General features: G+C 53.1%; 1 protein-coding gene across 1 annotated transcript in view; it reads left to right on the forward strand.

Moving 5' to 3' along the window:
• Positions 1-15992, forward strand: part of MAST1 (microtubule associated serine/threonine kinase 1) — a 61437-nt gene extending 45445 nt beyond the window's left edge. Inside the window, exons 15-26 of the mRNA XM_044443552.1 lie at positions 2580-2745; positions 3094-3195; positions 3508-3630; positions 4188-4297; positions 7397-7560; positions 8459-8727; positions 11001-11204; positions 12510-12739; positions 13294-13416; positions 13520-13656; positions 13744-13944; positions 14888-15992. Coding sequence (XP_044299487.1) covers positions 2580-2745; positions 3094-3195; positions 3508-3630; positions 4188-4297; positions 7397-7560; positions 8459-8727; positions 11001-11204; positions 12510-12739; positions 13294-13416; positions 13520-13656; positions 13744-13944; positions 14888-15992 — 2934 coding nt within the window. The remainder of the gene's footprint in view (positions 1-2579; positions 2746-3093; positions 3196-3507; positions 3631-4187; positions 4298-7396; positions 7561-8458; positions 8728-11000; positions 11205-12509; positions 12740-13293; positions 13417-13519; positions 13657-13743; positions 13945-14887) is intronic.
• Positions 15993-16228: the final 236 nt, after the last annotated feature.

The following is a 16228-nucleotide window of genomic DNA, read 5'->3' on the forward strand; positions in this document are numbered from 1 at the left end:
CTCAGCAGAGGAAAGGCGCTTCTGTGTTTTGTAACAAAGCCTCCTGGATTTTTAAAAGGAAGATACAAGAAAACATGTTGCAAATTGCCATTGTATACATGGGGAAGAAAGCTGTAGAAGACTTTTCCCATGGATTTTTTAAATTGTACAGTATGTTACAATAACTTAGAGCACTACCAGAGAAAGGCCTCCTCATGCTGCTAGTCCTTACTGTTCTACTGAAAGTGGAATTCTCACTGACTGTCTACATGTCAAGAGGTCTCGTGTGTTTTTGATCCATATGGATATGACATCCAGGGTCAGGTGGGCATGACCCTCTCCACTTCCCCCACCCCACCATTTGCCAGCCAGCCCTTCTCTTGAAGTTTCGAAGCAGGTTCTTCTCACCATTTTAGCAACCTCTGTGTATGTGTTTAATGTTTTAAAAAGTATGCCTGTAGTACAGGGCAGGTAGATTACTGTCTTGCTCCCAAGTAAGCACAGTTAAGACAGGGAAATGTAACCTATTTTTTCTGGTTACTTTCATGTCCTCATCTGGAAAACCTCCAAGCCCCTCAATGTCTTTTTTCCAGTCAACTTTAAGTGCTCTCTGATCTTTCTTGTCAATTCCACAGCTAGGCTATATACATCTTGAATTTCTTTACATCTTGGATCCCTCATTCTTCTCCTACATTGAAAGAGATTCCTTTGATTCCAAATGTTATTTCTTGAAAGGAAGAAGGAAAGGCAGCCATTGAAATTGATAAATGGTTTGATTTGAATTGATTGATTGATTGATTTTCATTTTTGAACTGGCCAATAGCCTAAGTTCTCTGGGTGTTAGTTTTGCCTGTTTTTCTCCTTATAGAGGGCTTATTTTCCTAAGTTGTCAGCTGTTCCAGAAATTCAATTCAATAGAGAAATTGCAACTTTTTTTCCTAAAATAAATTGATCAAGTATCCATCCAAGGATTGTGCTTTAGAGCCAGATTCTACACATGTATATACAAATGTGAGTGCTGCTGTGTCCAGTGAGAACTCTCTGTGCTTTCTAAGTTTGAAGAAGTATTGGGAGAGAGCAAAGGATTTGTTTGGCAGGGTACTAGTGCCTCTGCAACTGGAGACGCACGGCAAGCAGTAGAGAAAGGCAGGCACCGCCAACATGTCCTCCACCCTCCCAAGGGACAACTCAGTTCACCATGTCTCAGCTATGCACTCATCTGCCCATATCTGCTTAAAAGATCTACTGCTGTTCTTCTCTTTCCTTTCTCACTGAGTTTTCTGGTTAGGAAACGAGATGTGGCTCTGAGGAAGTGCAGTCTGATTACAGGCAGGTCATCATGGCATTGGTGCTCTCCGTAAAATGCTGTGAATGAGGCAGGACAAACTGGATGATGGCAGCCTTTCCTGGAAGTACCCCCAGCAGTGCACAGGATGAACCCCTGGGGAGAGGGGGAAGGAGCCCTCCACCACAGGTTACGGAAGTGCTAGGAAGCAAGCAGGCATGCCAACAAAAACAAGAAAAGCAAAGAAAATAAGTGAGACCTGACAAATTAGTCTAGCCATTTGACTTCATGTGACACTAAATGGATACCACTACATATTACGGTTAATTGTATGCCTTCTGTGTGTCTCCATTATTTTCTGAACTGCCACTTCTATAATGAAGAAATTAATACATTTCTGTCTTCTCTACAATCTAGGCATGCTTATTGATCAATTCAGTAAAATTTGACTTTTTATTTGGCGAAGAGAAACATCTCTTTAGAAATGTTGAACTGTTTGCTGCAGTGGCTGCAAAGATAAATCAGTACTATTTCATGCAAATATAATAATTGCTATGTGGATAGCCCAAGAGTTTTAACCTATTATTTTTCTGTATTATGATTATTATGATATTTAGGTATAAATAAAATGGAACTAATGCTGCAATCCTATGTATGTTTAGACAGAAAAAAGTCCTACAGCTCCCAATGTGCCCTAATCAGCCATGATGGCCAGAGGATGCTGGGAGTTGTAGGATCTTTTCCTATCCAAACATAGATACAATTGCATCCTAAACAACATTATCCAAAGTAGGTCCTGTCCAGAGGTATCCTAAGGATGCTTTAGAAAACGGTGCCTCTTCTACTCCTTGAGCCCTGAGGTAATCCAGCTGCTCTTAGTCCAATTCTCAGTTTCTAGACAGAAGACTATAAAGCAAGTCTTGAAGGTGGCATGAGACATACTTAGAATAATCAGGCAAAATGCTAGGCTTTTAAAAACAATCACACTATATTTATTAAGAAAACGGAATAACAGACACAGAATTGGTTGTGGAAAGCAGAGGAGTACAAATGCACGCATCTGTTTTATTCATGCTACTCTAACCCTTCCAGAAGAAAGAGTCAGATAGCTTTATATGCATACACATATCTGGATCTCTTCCTCTTCCCATGTACCAGCTGGATCCAAACCTGATTCACTTTAGCCATGGTCAGCATCCAGTGCTCCTTGGGCTAGTCAAAACAATGGACAGTGTGGACTGTGTACTAGGTGGGATACTTGGAGCTGAGTGAGCCAACCTCTGCCTTGGCTGAATAAAGACAGATGTCTTGACAGGTGTGCGGGACCCCTGAATACATTGCGCCTGAAGTGATCCTTCGTCAAGGCTACGGGAAGCCAGTGGACTGGTGGGCTATGGGCATCATCCTGTACGAATTCCTGGTAGGCTGCGTGCCCTTCTTTGGAGACACCCCGGAGGAGCTCTTTGGTCAGGTCATCACCGGTACGTGATAGGCAGGTGCTGGCCATTCTGGTCCCCCTCTGGGCTCATTAACTTGGAATTTGCTCTAGGTGTGGCTAAGGGACCTCCTGCTCATACCAAAGGGCTTGAATGGGTCAAGGAGGTCTGAAGTGTTGGGATAGAGCTGAAGTCCTTGGGCTCAGAGACACTCTGGGCTGATCTCCTTCCCCCCTGCTTTTCAGGGCTGAGATAAAAGCAGGTTGGATATTATTTAAGTTGCACCTATAGTCACGGAGACTGATTCAATCCTCTCTTCATTGGGGAGATCCTTCCACTTCCCCCAGCTACAGTCTCATAGGTTTCAACAGCTTTTTGCTCTGCTGCTTTCAGATGACATCTTGTGGCCAGAAGGGGAGGAAGCACTCCCAGCAGATGCTCAGCATCTCATCTCCTGCCTCCTGCAGACCAACCCACTTCTCCGCCTGGGAGCAGGTAAGGACAGATCAAGGAGGTGGGATTTTGGCATGAGCTCATTTGGAAGGTGGGAGGGATGGCTCTGTCCACAGTTTTCCAATAGTTCTGCTTCTGCTTCTTCTGAAATGGTGCAGACATCACTCTGTTGACCATCTGTGGCCTTGACAAGCCTCTGGCAATGTTCCCTGGCCCACCCCTATCCCCAAAGTCCCTGCCTGGCAGTGGCGTCACACATTTCTGGGCAAAACCTGCATCCTCTGCCCCCTCCCCATTTGATTTGTGGTGTTGTCCAGCAGAGGGCAACAAGACCCTAATGTCCGGTGTCTGCAGGTGGTGCCTATGAGGTGAAGCAGCATGCATTTTTCAAGGATCTGGATTGGAATGGACTTCTGAGGCAGAAAGCAGAGTTCATTCCCCACCTAGAATCTGAGGAAGACACCAGCTACTTTGACAGCAAGTGTTCCCATTTTTCCTTCTCGCCTTCCCCCACACCCCAAACATTTTGGTTTAACAAAGTGCAGCTGATGGCCTGCTCACCTTTCCACACCCCACACATATCTAATCTCAGAACTTGCTCATCCAGCTGAGGGCCATGCCTGTGCTTTCTCTATATGTAGGGGGGATTCTGGATGCCTTAATGGGAGATTGCCCCTCGATGCAAACAGCAGGGTCAGGGGAGCAGTTTCCACAGAACCCCCACAGTAGGGAGGGAAGGGGCAGTGTCTCAGTGGCCAAGCGCATGTTTTGCAGGCAAAAAGTTGTGAGTTCAACCCCTGGCATCTCCAGATAGAGCTGGGAAAGACCCCTACCTGAAATGCTGGAGAGAGGCTGCCAGTCAGTGTCAACAGTACTGGCCTAGATGGACCATTTGCTGTAGGGCAGCTTCATGTATTCCGACAAATGTATTCCACGCCCTGTAATTATTAGCCACCCTCTCCCCAGCAGCTGCTGTGTGCATTTTAAAAATAGCACTAAAATATTTCTGAATATCTCTGAAATTCTTTTTCCAGCTCGCTCCGATCGGTATCATCACATTAACTCATATGATGACGATGATACAACAGAAGACGAACCCGTCGAGATACGGCAGTTTTCCTCGTGCTCTCCCAGATTCAGCAAGGTGGTCACTGCATTTTAATTTGATGCTTAACTTTAACATCTGAGAACTGATGTAGCACTGTAGCTTTTGAGGATGAGCCAAGTAGTCCTTAGTTCAAATCTTGCCCCAGCTATGAACTTAAAGGTGGTCTTAGGTGAACCACAATTCTCTTTCAGGCTCAGCCTTCCTTACCTGAAAATATGAAGATGCTATTGGACTCTGTGTCAGGGCTGTTGTAAAGATGACTAAGATAATGGCTGCATTTGGGCATCTTAGCTTAATGAACATGTGCGTGAGTGTCTGGCAACCCAACACAGCCACTCTGCATAAGTGCAAGTGATGGAATAAACCAGGATGCTGCAGTCAACCAGAGTTTCCCATTATGTCCAAACTTGCAACAATGTATATTGGCTTCTAAACAAGCCAATCTTGGCTTCTTTGGATAGTTTCTCAGCTCAGACATAACAGGTGACTATAGTTTATAGCAGCATCTTGGCTTGTTGGCTTACTGGCGCAGAGCAAGGAACAAAATTTCTGCATGCCAAGCTACAAGGTTCATTCATTCCTCAGCTTCTTAAGCCACAATTTGATTGCTGGAACATAGCTGTGGGATGTGAAATACCAGGAAAACCTGAATTTTGCCATAAATGCTGTCTCTTCTGCTGTTATTGTCCTTACTGGTGTTTTCTAGAAAGCTTATTTGTGTTTTGGAGCACAGTGCCAATCTGAGGCAGGGTAAGGACAGAGGGGAATGCATATCTAACTGACTTGCATCATACCTTTAATGCACCTCCATGCATGTCTACAGAGAAGGCTCAGTTGTACATGGCTGTGGGGGTGCCATCAACAGCCTGACCCTGGATGTCTACTCACCAATAAGTAGGAAGTGCATGTTTCCAGTTTTCTGTATGATGAGAGAGTGGCTGGGTTCACACATCACACATGTTTACACACATGCAAATACATCATGTTTAGTGATGCGTGAGAAATCTGGTTTGTGGGTGGGAATCCATCAGATTTCCTCAGCTAGGCTCCCCAGACTCTGGCCTGCTCTCAGCCCTGTGTCTACCTCATGCCAGGTGTGTGTTTGTGTCTGTCTGTCTGTCTCTTAATTTTTATGCACCACCTCATTCCCATAGGCACTAGGAGGTTTACAAGAACAGGATGTCCCATAGCAAGCAAGTCCAACTGAGTCTGTGGGGCTGGCTTGCACATGTGCCGTGCATGCACCTGCTGTGCGAGCAGAGTTCCGCTGCTGCACACGCAGCTTTGTATACTTTGCACAAAGAAGCCACTAGCATTCCCAGGAGTCTGCAGACTTGTTCATAGCTAGGCTCACGTCCTGGCCAGGGCCAAGTACAGGAAAGAAGTGCCCAGCGAGTACAAAAGAGTCAGATTTTGGCCTGATTTTCACATCCCCCTCCATGGCAAGCAGCCCTGTGTGGTTACGATGGTTCACCGTTTTTTGCCTCGATGTGCCTGACAGACAATCAGGCTCATGGTAGTTACACGCCTTCCTCCTGCCATCTCCTTCCCTCACAGTCTTCCAGGCAGCACATAGGAGACACTGCAGGGGGGAATGAGGCTGCTTTCTTCCACAGCTGTGATTTCAAGCTGAGTGCAGATTGCTGCGGTCTCCCATGCAAACAGGGCTCATGCCCTGAAGGGTGGCAGAAGAGATGAGGGAGCCGATCAGGCACCCTTGTCTCCGGCTCCAGAGCAGGAGGGAGAAGTGTCTAAGACACACCCAGGGAAAAAGGGGGAGAAGTCAGCTGGGCGGTGCTGCAGGAAGGAGCAGCACCACTTGGCTGATTCCCTGCCCTAGCCTGAGGGAAGCCCCTCACATAAGCTGGGAGGTGGTGTAAAATTGGGGGCCGTTCAGCTGATCCCCGCTCTGCCCTACCCCCTGGGTGCCTGAGGAAGGGGTCTCGCACCTAAGTCAGAGGGCAGAATCACAGGCTGTGAGGCACGGTTGAGGTCCATGCCACTCAGAGATTTTGCCATTGCCCCCTGTTTTTTCTTTCACCAGCAAGAGGGCTGTTCCCAAGCTGGCAGCCCCCTGAGGGCACATCCTTGCAAGTGGAGACTGCAGGAGGGAGGCAGTGCTTGCCCCCTTTTCTCACTCCACCTGCAGCAGAGGTGTCCCCAGCCATGCACCCACCCAAGCACTTTTCTTGTGAGTAGCAGCAACAAAGGGGAGGCAATGCTCGGCCCTCTTTCTCACTCGCATTTGTAAGAAAGGTGCTTGGGTGGGCATCCCCAGCTGGTCCTCGCCACCCACCGGGCAATTGATGGGCTTCCCTCAGGCGTGCAGGAGTGGCGCCAAGGCAGTCAACTGTGCAGGACTGCTTTTTTCCCCAGCTCCGGCCAGCCAAGCACCTGCTCTGCCACAGAGATTTTCAGGGCAAGAAGCAGACATGGTGGTGCCAAAGTGTAGCTGTCCGGGGCACTCTCTGACTAGACACCCACTAATAGCAGCAACAGTCACTCATGCCAAGTGGCTCCCTGGTTCCAGCCTTCGTACCAGGATGGGTTGTGCTTCAGACAGCGGGTCTACACAAGCCACTGCAGTGCTGAGAAACCATAGAGCGGGCTGCAGCAGCTGTTCTAAAGGCCGAGCGTACCATGCTGAAATACCACGACAGCATTCAGACGTCATGTCAGACCGACAAGGGTAAAAAAACCAGCATGGTTTAAGGTTGCACTCTATGTGATTTTGTGTGTGTGAGAGAGGGGTGGGGTGGGGTGGGGTGGGGTGGGGGGTCACTCTCAGGAAACAATTTGCAGATGGTGCTTAATTGCTTTTGCATTGTCAGTTTTCCACACACACCACTCTTCTTGAGGGGTTTGGTTTGGGAGGGGGGTGGCATTGCAGGATCTGACAGGGCAAGCGAGCCTGATCAGTGGGGAGACTAGTGAAGGGCAGGGGGCAGATTTAAGGATCGAACTCGAGGGGGGAAGAAGTCCTTCGAGCACAGCCGTGCACTCAGTCTTGAGCCTGGATGTTGCCTTCTCTACGGAAAACATTTCTACACCTGTGTCATGAGAACAAGTGAGCCCATGCCATGCATTTCCTCAGCATTTCTGAGCTCGCCTGCTTCCCCCTGCCCCCCTCCTCAGGTGTACAGCAGCATGGAGCACCTGTCCCAGCATGAGCAGAAGACTCCAGGTGTCACCAAGCGAGACCAGAGCAACAAGCACAAGGATGAGAAACTGGGGAAACGGGAATCACTGGGCAGCTTCACCCTCCGAGACAAGAGCTGGCGCACTAACTCCCCAGAAATGTGAGTCTCGGCCTGTGCCATTATGCAGCAGCCATCTCTCTCCCAGGCCTGGACGAGCAGGGCAGGGAACAGGGCTCCGCCGTTCTGTGTGCAACTCCAGGCAGTAAAGGTGGGATAGGGAGCTTCTGGGATGTCACCTTCTGAGCTGGCTGCTTTTAATCAGTGGGGAGGAAAGAGAACTCATTTTCCTATCAGCACTTCACATGTCCTAGGAACTTAACAGTGAAGGCTGCTATGTGCAGATTCAGCACCTGTCTAATAAAAATCCCAGCAATTAATTTGTCTATAAAATTAAGATACCTTTTCATACCATCATGGTCTCAGGACAAGGGTGTTCCAGACACTGCTTTATTGCTCCCTCACCCTGCCACCTTTGTAGAGTGTGGCAGTGCAGGCATCGTGGTATTCTGCTTATGGCCATTCTGTGTTTTCCCATTGCCGCTTCTCTCTTGTTTTCTGACTATGGCAAATTGCTGAAGGAAAGGAAGATGGAAGAGCTGCACAGTTCCTTATGAATGGCAGCATTAGCTGCTCTCCATCTGGAAACCCCCTACGTGACCAATCAAGAACCTTGAAAAGCATATAATAACCCTGATTAATAGCATAGTATTTAATAATATATAATAACCCTGTTATTTTTCATTCTTATGAATGAAAGCCATCTTTAAAATAAGCTTTTTCATTTTCTACCTTAATTTTACACTAGAAGCAAAACAGACTAAAACCACTTGAACTTGTGTAATTGAAGCTTCAGTCCATCTAACTGAAGCTTTAATTGATTGATGTACCAATTACAGCCCTAATAAAAAAAAGGTGTCCTAATCAACGTTGACTCCAGTTAACTCCCTGGTCTCCCATCTTTGGCTACCCTTCCAGCTTGCTTGTTTCTGTTTCCCAGGAAGCGTCTCTCAGCCTCTGAATCATCATATACGGAGAGTGATTCGAGCCCCCCACTGGGAGCGCGGCGACGCTTTTCGGCCCTGATGGACACCAGCCGTTTTGCTGTGCCACTGGAGAGTGACAACGAGACCCTTGGCAAGGGCCCCGTGAAGGCTGCAGTGGAAAATGGGCCCCTGGGGCCTGTGCCACCGGCAGAAGGCAAAGACAGCAAGGAGGGAGCAGCAGCAGATGCCAGACAGGTTCCTACCCCTGTGGAGACTGAAGCAGGTGAGTCATGGCTAAGGTGAGGCAGGCAGAACAGCCTCTTGCAGGCGTCACGACCGGAGGCCTAGCTTTCTTGTTCATTGGCATGCGAATGACATAGACAGATTCTGGGAGAGATGAGACACCTCCCTTTTTGCATCTGTTCCAGCTTCTAGTGAGGAGAGGTGATCCATGCTGGGGAGACTACATGCCTCTTGGAATAGGTGTGTATCCCCAAATAAGTGAAGCCACCACTGAATCATTAAGGTCTCCATTTCCTCTGAGGACCTTTCCAGCAGAAACTGCACAGCAGATGCACAGTTAGTTGTGCAGGAAATCCAGCAATCTGTTCCCCCAGCAAACACAACTTTCGGTGGGAAACTTCCCTTTCCTTGAGTGTGAGCTGCCATGCCCTGCATCCGAGGAAATGCACATTCTCTGAATAGTATCTGTGTTAGTCTTACGCAGAATATGCCACTTTATTGAAATAAAATGGCTGTTACGGTGGTAATGCCTATGATTAGATTTCATTCATTCAGTGTAAGACTACCATGGGATGCTACCTTCTGCACCCCACCCCCACTCCCAAATTCCCCAGGCTGGGAATTGCAACAGAGTGGGCTTGGCAATGTGCGTGGCTGACTGTATTTGTTACAGACTTGGGCTAAATATCCTGATGCTTTATGGGGGAAATCAATTTGTGGTTCTCTATTCCATTCTTATGCAGCTTGGAGTAGGGTTTTCAGTGTCCTGGTGGATCTTGAAGCCCAGTATGTTGTGGGAGGGATGTTTTTGGCCTTGCCCCTTTGTTTTTGGCCCCTTCCTTCACTGGAATGAGGCCTTCAAAAGCTTCTCAAAACTGGAAGCCGTTGTTGTTGTTATGACATTTCTATCCTGCCTTCTTTCCTCTTATGAGGAACCCAAGGCAGCTTACACGGCTCCATTTTATCCTCACAGCAACAACCCTGTGAGGTAGCTTAGGCTGAGAATGAGCAACTGGCCCAAAGTCACCCATTGAGCTTCATAGCAGGGTGGGGATGAGAACCCAGTTCTCACAGGTCCCCATTCTAACTCTGACCACCACCCCACACCAGTTCCCTTGTTGGGTTGGATTTCCTGCTACTGGCCCCAGGGGAAGGCAACTCATGGTGTTGTTGTGGGGTGGGGTAGTGGTGGAGGGGCCATTTGGCAAAGGGTTGAACCGTGGCCAGCAAGCCCCCTTGTGCATTCCGCAAGCAGCTGCTCACTGCCACACACCATGTCCCCTCTCCCCCCAGTCTCATCAGGCCTGCTGGCATTCAGGGCTCTGGTTGCGGCTGGGCGATTTGACCTGTTTCCTCCTCAAAAGCTGAAGACGCATCAGGTGGAAGCGCTGAAAGGCATTAAAAGGCCACGAGGCCATGCAACGGCGCAGCTCTGGCTGTTCCGAATTAGGAGGGTGTGAGGGGGTTTGCGGTGGGCTGGGGTGAAAGCTGGGCTTCTCAGGTCCAATTCTGAGGGCTGCAGATGCCGCGAAAATCCTTTGCGTGTGGAAATTGTGCTTAAGGACCCACCCACCGTGCTTGGCCTCTGCCTGGTGAGCGTGTTGGGCCAGATGTCCAGGGCAGTTCAGGGCCCCTTTCAGGCCTGTGGTGATTTGACTGGTGCTTCTTGATGCCACTTTTGGGGAGGATGGATGAACCCTCTCATCCCCTTGGATGGCATCGGAGGTTTTCCCCTATTTAACGGGAAGGAGAAAGGATTGGGATTTCCTAAAAAGCAAGGCAGGGACTTGCAGCCCAGGATTGAACTGCACGGCTTCAGCTCTGCGGCACCCCATCCAGCTGCTTAATTCGGGCATGGGCAGCCCACTGTGAGGGCCCCCTGCAGCTTGGCAATCGCAGCGTCAGGCGTGCCAAAGAGCCCTTTCAGGTGTCGAAGTGCCCCCTTTCCTTCTCTTCCTCCTCTTTGCACCATTCCTGTGAGTCTGAAGGTGAAATGGGGCTTCACCTCAGGACTCGGAGCATCTGCTGGGGTAGCCTGGGTGCCCCGCCATGCCTCCCCCTCCCCGCCATCTTTCCCCAGCCACGTAGTGAGATGGAATGGAAAAGCAGCGTCGTTCTGCGTGGGGGGCACCTGCCACCCACAGGCAGAGGAGAGGTGGACCTGCGTAGCGCGCCACCCAGGGGGTGGGGTGGGGGCCTTTCCCCTGGCTGGCTCTCTGTCCTGCAGCCCTTCTTGGAAGGTGAGGGTCCCTGGAGGGTGGTCCTGTGATGTAGGGCTTGAGTCATCATCCCTCTCTCTCCCCTCCCCACTAGGCGATAAATCAAAAGCGGGGGAGCTACAGCCCCCAAAGGAGCTGGACCCATCAGCCCCCAAAGCTACCAATGACTTGGTGCTGCGTCGGGCCCGGCACCAGCAGCTCTCAGGGGACTCCACGGCTGAGAAGCGCAGCTCCCGCACAGGGGGCAAGGTCATCAAATCCGCCTCAGCTACTGCGCTGTCCGTCATTATCCCCACAGGTACGGCCCTCCTCCTCTCGCCCCCTGCACACGCGTCCCTGCTCCTGCAGACACAGCACTGACCCACAGGAATGGCATCCCACACACTCAACATGCCCCGCTCCCTCGCCACACCTAGACCACCCTGTGTACACGCCCCATCCCTCCTCTCACATGGCACCGTGCGCACGGTCCTGCCCAGCCTGCGCAAAATGGCACCCCTTTGTCGGGGGACAGCTCTCCTCCTCCTGACAGGAAGAACGCTCCACCCTGCCCGCACTGCAGGCCTCGTCATCTGCTCCCAGCACGGGCCGCCCCGTCCCTGGACCTCTGCTTCGCTGCCCTGCATGCTGTCCCCACCCTTTGGTACGTCTAGCATAGTTGCCGGGCTGTGTGTACTCTGCAATTTTAAACATGTCTGCCACAGAAGTAGTGGAATTCTACAACCTGCATAACTTATGCAACTGAAGCAAATCTGCATGTTATCTTGTTCTTTGCATGATTTCTACTTTGCAGCTTCTGCTATTTTGCATAGTGCTTCTTTTTCCTTCTGTTATTTATGGGGAAAGGCAAGTAAGCGACTCGAAGCCCTGAACAACCCTGGCCCCGGAGATCTTGTTCAGACTCTCATCCCTTCTGGAATCTCAGTAGGCATTGCCCACACACCCTCCAACTGATCTCTGCTACCATGGGGGCTAGAATGTTGGTTTCATTTTAAATGAAGCTGGAAGTTTGGGGGAGCAGATTGTCATGCCAAATAGGATTCTCTGCAGTGTGCCATTTCACCCTGCACATGGCCCTTGCAGCTGCCTGTCTAGGGCTGTGGTCAGTACAGTGCACTGTAAGGGAACAGGGGCGGGGCAGGGTCCCGGGGATGCGCTGCTGCTAGGAACTAGCATCTCTTCTCAGGCAGAAGGCACACACACGGGGCTCCTGCAGCACCCAGCTCTGCTGTCCAGCCACCCCCACCCAGCATGCTGCTCCCACACTCCCAGTCTTTGAACCAGCCCTAAATAGCCCCCTTCCATCACTACCCCATGCTCTAGGTTCTGTGCCATTCCCTTGCTGCTGACAGGTCCTGGGCAGCCGGTGGTGGGCTGGCTGCAGAGGCCAGGGAGCAAGCATGCCTAGAGCTGGGGAGGCCAAGAGCCAGGGGTTGTATCTGGTGTGAGTCTGTCCTTGGTCTCGTTCACTTCACTAGACCTGTTCTGAGTGGAACAACCCTGGAGACAGCCCTGTCCTGGAGGCGAGAGGCACCGTGGTGAGCGTGGCCCACAGGACCGCGCAGGGCTCCTGCTTACCCTTCCACGCTCTCTCTCCTTGCAGTGGAACAGCACAGCAGCTCCCCCCTGGCTAGCCCCATGTCTCCCCGGTCGCTCTCCTCCAACCCCTCATCCCGGGATTCTTCTCCATCGCGGGACTACTCACCAGCAGTCACCAGCCTGCGTTCACCCATTGCCATCCAGCGTTCCGGGAAGAAGTATGGTTTCACGCTGCGTGCCATCCGGGTGTACATGGGGGATAGCGATGTCTACAGTGTGCACCACATCGTCTGGGTAAGCAGGCCTAGTGGGTGGGCATTCTGGGTAGACGAAGCCCTGCACTTGCCGGGCAAGCGTGATGCCCCCAGGGCCCGCCCCTGTCCTGCAAGCAGGCGTGGATGTGCAGCTGCATTTCCGGCATTTTTGTTGCTGCTGGGAGGACCGTGGGGACATGATTCTGCAGGGAACCAGGGTGCAGGAGGACCATGCTCCTTGCTGCTCCGCCGCACTGGCAGCGCACACCTGGTTTCCCAGTGGGGACACACCCTCTCCCACCCAGCAGTTAGGAGAGCTGGGGAGTCTCTGGGAAGCCGGCGGTACGCAGAGGTGGGGCCCCGCTGGAGCCAGAGAATTCTCCCAACGGGCTGCTTGAGCAGCATGTCGCCCAGCTCTGCTTCAGGACGAAGAAGGGCCTGCCTGGGCCAGAATGCCCTTCCCTTGCCTTCCGCAGTGCCTCACGAGGCGAGCGGTGCAGGCCAGGACCCTGCTTCCGCCCAGCAGGAGCAGGCATCCCCTGGCCGAATGGGCAGGGCAGCCTCAAGATCCTGTCTTGTGCTCTGCCCTGGCAGCACGTGGAGGAAGGTGGGCCAGCCCATGAAGCAGGGCTCTGTGCGGGAGACCTCATCACCCACGTCAACGGAGAGCCAGTGCATGGCCTGGTGCACACAGAGGTGGTGGAGCTCATTCTGAAGGTAAGAGGAGTGGGTCAGCATGCACGGAAGGCCCCCGTGGAGCTGGGGCACAGGGCTCCACTCTTTCCCCACAGCCAGCTTTCCCTGGCCTTCTCTCCCCTAGAGCGGAAACAAAGTGATGGTGACCACCACGCCCTTTGAGAACACATCCATTCGGGTTGGGCCAGCCCGCAAGAGTAGCTACAAGTCCAAGATGGCCAGGAGGAACAAGAGGAGCACCAGCAAAGAAGGGCAGGAGAGGTGAGACGGACAAGCAGGGGCAGTGGAAAGGCAGGGGGGAAACCAGCTGTGCTGAACAGGGCTGAAACCATCCTTCCTTCCTGGCAGTAAGAAGCGCAGCTCCCTGTTCCGCAAGATTACCAAGCAGTCGAACCTGCTGCACACCAGCCGCAGCTTGTCCTCCTTGAACCGCTCATTGTCCTCCAGTGACAGCTTGCCCGGCTCGCCCACCCACGGCCTGGGTGCCCGATCGCCCACCCAGAGCCTGCGCTCCACACCTGACTCCGCCTACCTAGGTAAGGAGGCTTCAGCAGGGGAGCGGGGGGGGGGATCCAGAGCAATGGGGGGCACTTGTTCTGAAGCAGCCCTGAGGAGAATGGGGGAGCGGCTCCCCTGCGTGCTGCGAGTGCGCGCTTCTTGCCCCCACATAAGGACTCCTAGCGCTGGCCTCCAGTCCCATCCGGTTTGCCTCCCCTGGGCATCGCAGGGTCCCGCTTGCTTTTAAGCGCTCTCTTTTCACTGCCCAGTGGGCAGCCCCCCACCCCCACGTATAATCGTTTTTATGCATTTCACCTCTGCAAGCTACATTTCGATGCTGATGATCCCTCATGGGTCTACGCGGCAGACTAGAGGGAATCGTGGGGTCAGCACGGCAGCTTGAAGGCTCATGGTGGGGGGCCATGAAAGTGTCTGTACTTTTGATGTAAGAACAAAGTGTCCCATAGCCTAACAGCATTCAGAGAAATGCCCTCAGGGAAATCCACAAGCTGGCACTGCGGCCCTCCTGGGACTGGAATGCTCTGCATCTGCATCCTTCCGAAGGCCAGGTGTGGAAGGCCAGCGCACAAGGGCGGCTCTTGCCAGGGCGGTGCAGAAACACCGAGGAGTCCTGCTGGTGCGTGTCCTTCCAGTGTGGCAGTGCCCTGACACGTGCTCGGGTGCAGGGCCATCTTCTCGCATGGGCCTGATGGGCACTTGCCCGTGGGCCCCATACTAATCTGTGTATGTTAACCCTTGGAAAATTGGAAAACTTCCAAAATTAACAGTAGTTGTAGTTGTTGTAGGGGCCCCAGTACACTTGTTTGCCCAGGGCCCATAATGCTGTTAAGACGGCCCTACTCAGGTGAGGCTGTAGGAGGAAGTCCTGTGTCAGGATTTCCTCCTACAGCCCCCCACCCACTTTGCCACCTGCTTTGCCAAGCAAGGATGCTTGGTGCCGCTGAACCTGCCTCACTTGCCTTTGTCCCCTCATAGGTGCCTCTTCGCAAAGCAGCTCCCCAGCCTCCAGCACCCCCAATTCGCCGGCCACCTCCTCCCACCACATGAGGCCCAGCACGCTGCACGGCCTGTCTCCCAAGCTGCACCGCCAGTATCGCTCTGCTCGCTGCAAGTCGGCTGGAAACATCCCCCTCTCGCCTCTGGCCCACACCCCCTCGCCCACGCAGTCCTCCCCACCGCCCCTGCCCGGCCACACCGTGGGCAGCTCCAACACCACCCAGAGCTTCCCAGCCAAGCTCCACTCCTCCCCACCGGTGGTGCGGCCCCGGCCCAAGAGTGCTGAGCCCCCTCGCTCCCCACTCCTGAAGCGGGTTCAGTCGGCAGAGAAACTGGGCTCCCCGCTCAGCTCCGAGAAGAAGGTGGTGGTGAGGAAACACAGCCTGGAGGTGGTGCACTCCGAGTACCGCAAGGACTTCTACGGGGAGCCTGGCCTGCAGAGCCTGGCCGAGTCAGACGGCGAGAGCCCCAGCGAACTGGGGGCCCCAAAGCCCCTTGCCACCCGGCGCATGGGCCGGCAGGAGTCCCCGCTGAGCTTTGGGGCGGGAGAAGGGGAGGCTGCTGCAGAGGCTGGCGCCAAGGCCAGAGGACCAGAAGCTCTGCTCGGGGAGTGCCGGAGAAGCCAAGCGGTGCAGACCGAGGAGGCCTTTGCAGGAGTGAATCGGGCCCTGGCTAAAGCGCTGAGCCCCGTGCAAGAGCACGAGCAGGGGCGAAAGGGCAGCGGGGAGGCAGAGGTGGCCCCCCGGGGACCAGTCCCCATTGTCCTGGAGCCCAAGGAGACCCCAGAGCCTGGCGCTCAGGGCACGCCCGCCTCGGAGCCCTCCCAGGACAAGGCTGGCTCGCCTAAGGAGAAGTGGATCTTGGAGGTGGTGGAGGAGCACACCACGCTGGGCACCTGCGCCAAGACCCCCAGCTGCCTGTGCCCGGAGGGGACCAAGAACGGACTCAAGCGAGGCCCAGCTGAGGCAAAGGGGAAGCGGGGGAAAGAAGACGGCCCTGCACTGGGCTCCGGGGGCAAGTGCGCGGGAGACAGCCCCCGCCCAGCTCCTCCCGCACTGGAGAAGAAAGGGGCAGCACACTGAAGGAGAGGAGAGGAGAGGATTGCCTTGCTCGCTGTACTGCCCTCTGGGGATGCCTCCCTTGTCTTTGCCTTGTCAGCAGTGGCAGTGCGGTGGGGTAACAAGGCCTTGTCCCCTGCAGTGGTGGAGGGGGCTGGTCCTTCAGCACCTGTAAATATGAAGGGCAGAGGCCGTGACACCTCCCCACTCTTCCCCTGGCCATCCTCTGTGAATGGCATGTCCAGTGTTAGGCCTTGTAA

The sequence above is a fragment of the Varanus komodoensis genome, unplaced genomic scaffold (genome assembly GCF_004798865.1).
Source record: "Varanus komodoensis strain SLA01 unplaced genomic scaffold, ASM479886v1 scaffold42, whole genome shotgun sequence".
NCBI classification, from domain to species: domain Eukaryota; kingdom Metazoa; phylum Chordata; class Lepidosauria; order Squamata; family Varanidae; genus Varanus; species Varanus komodoensis.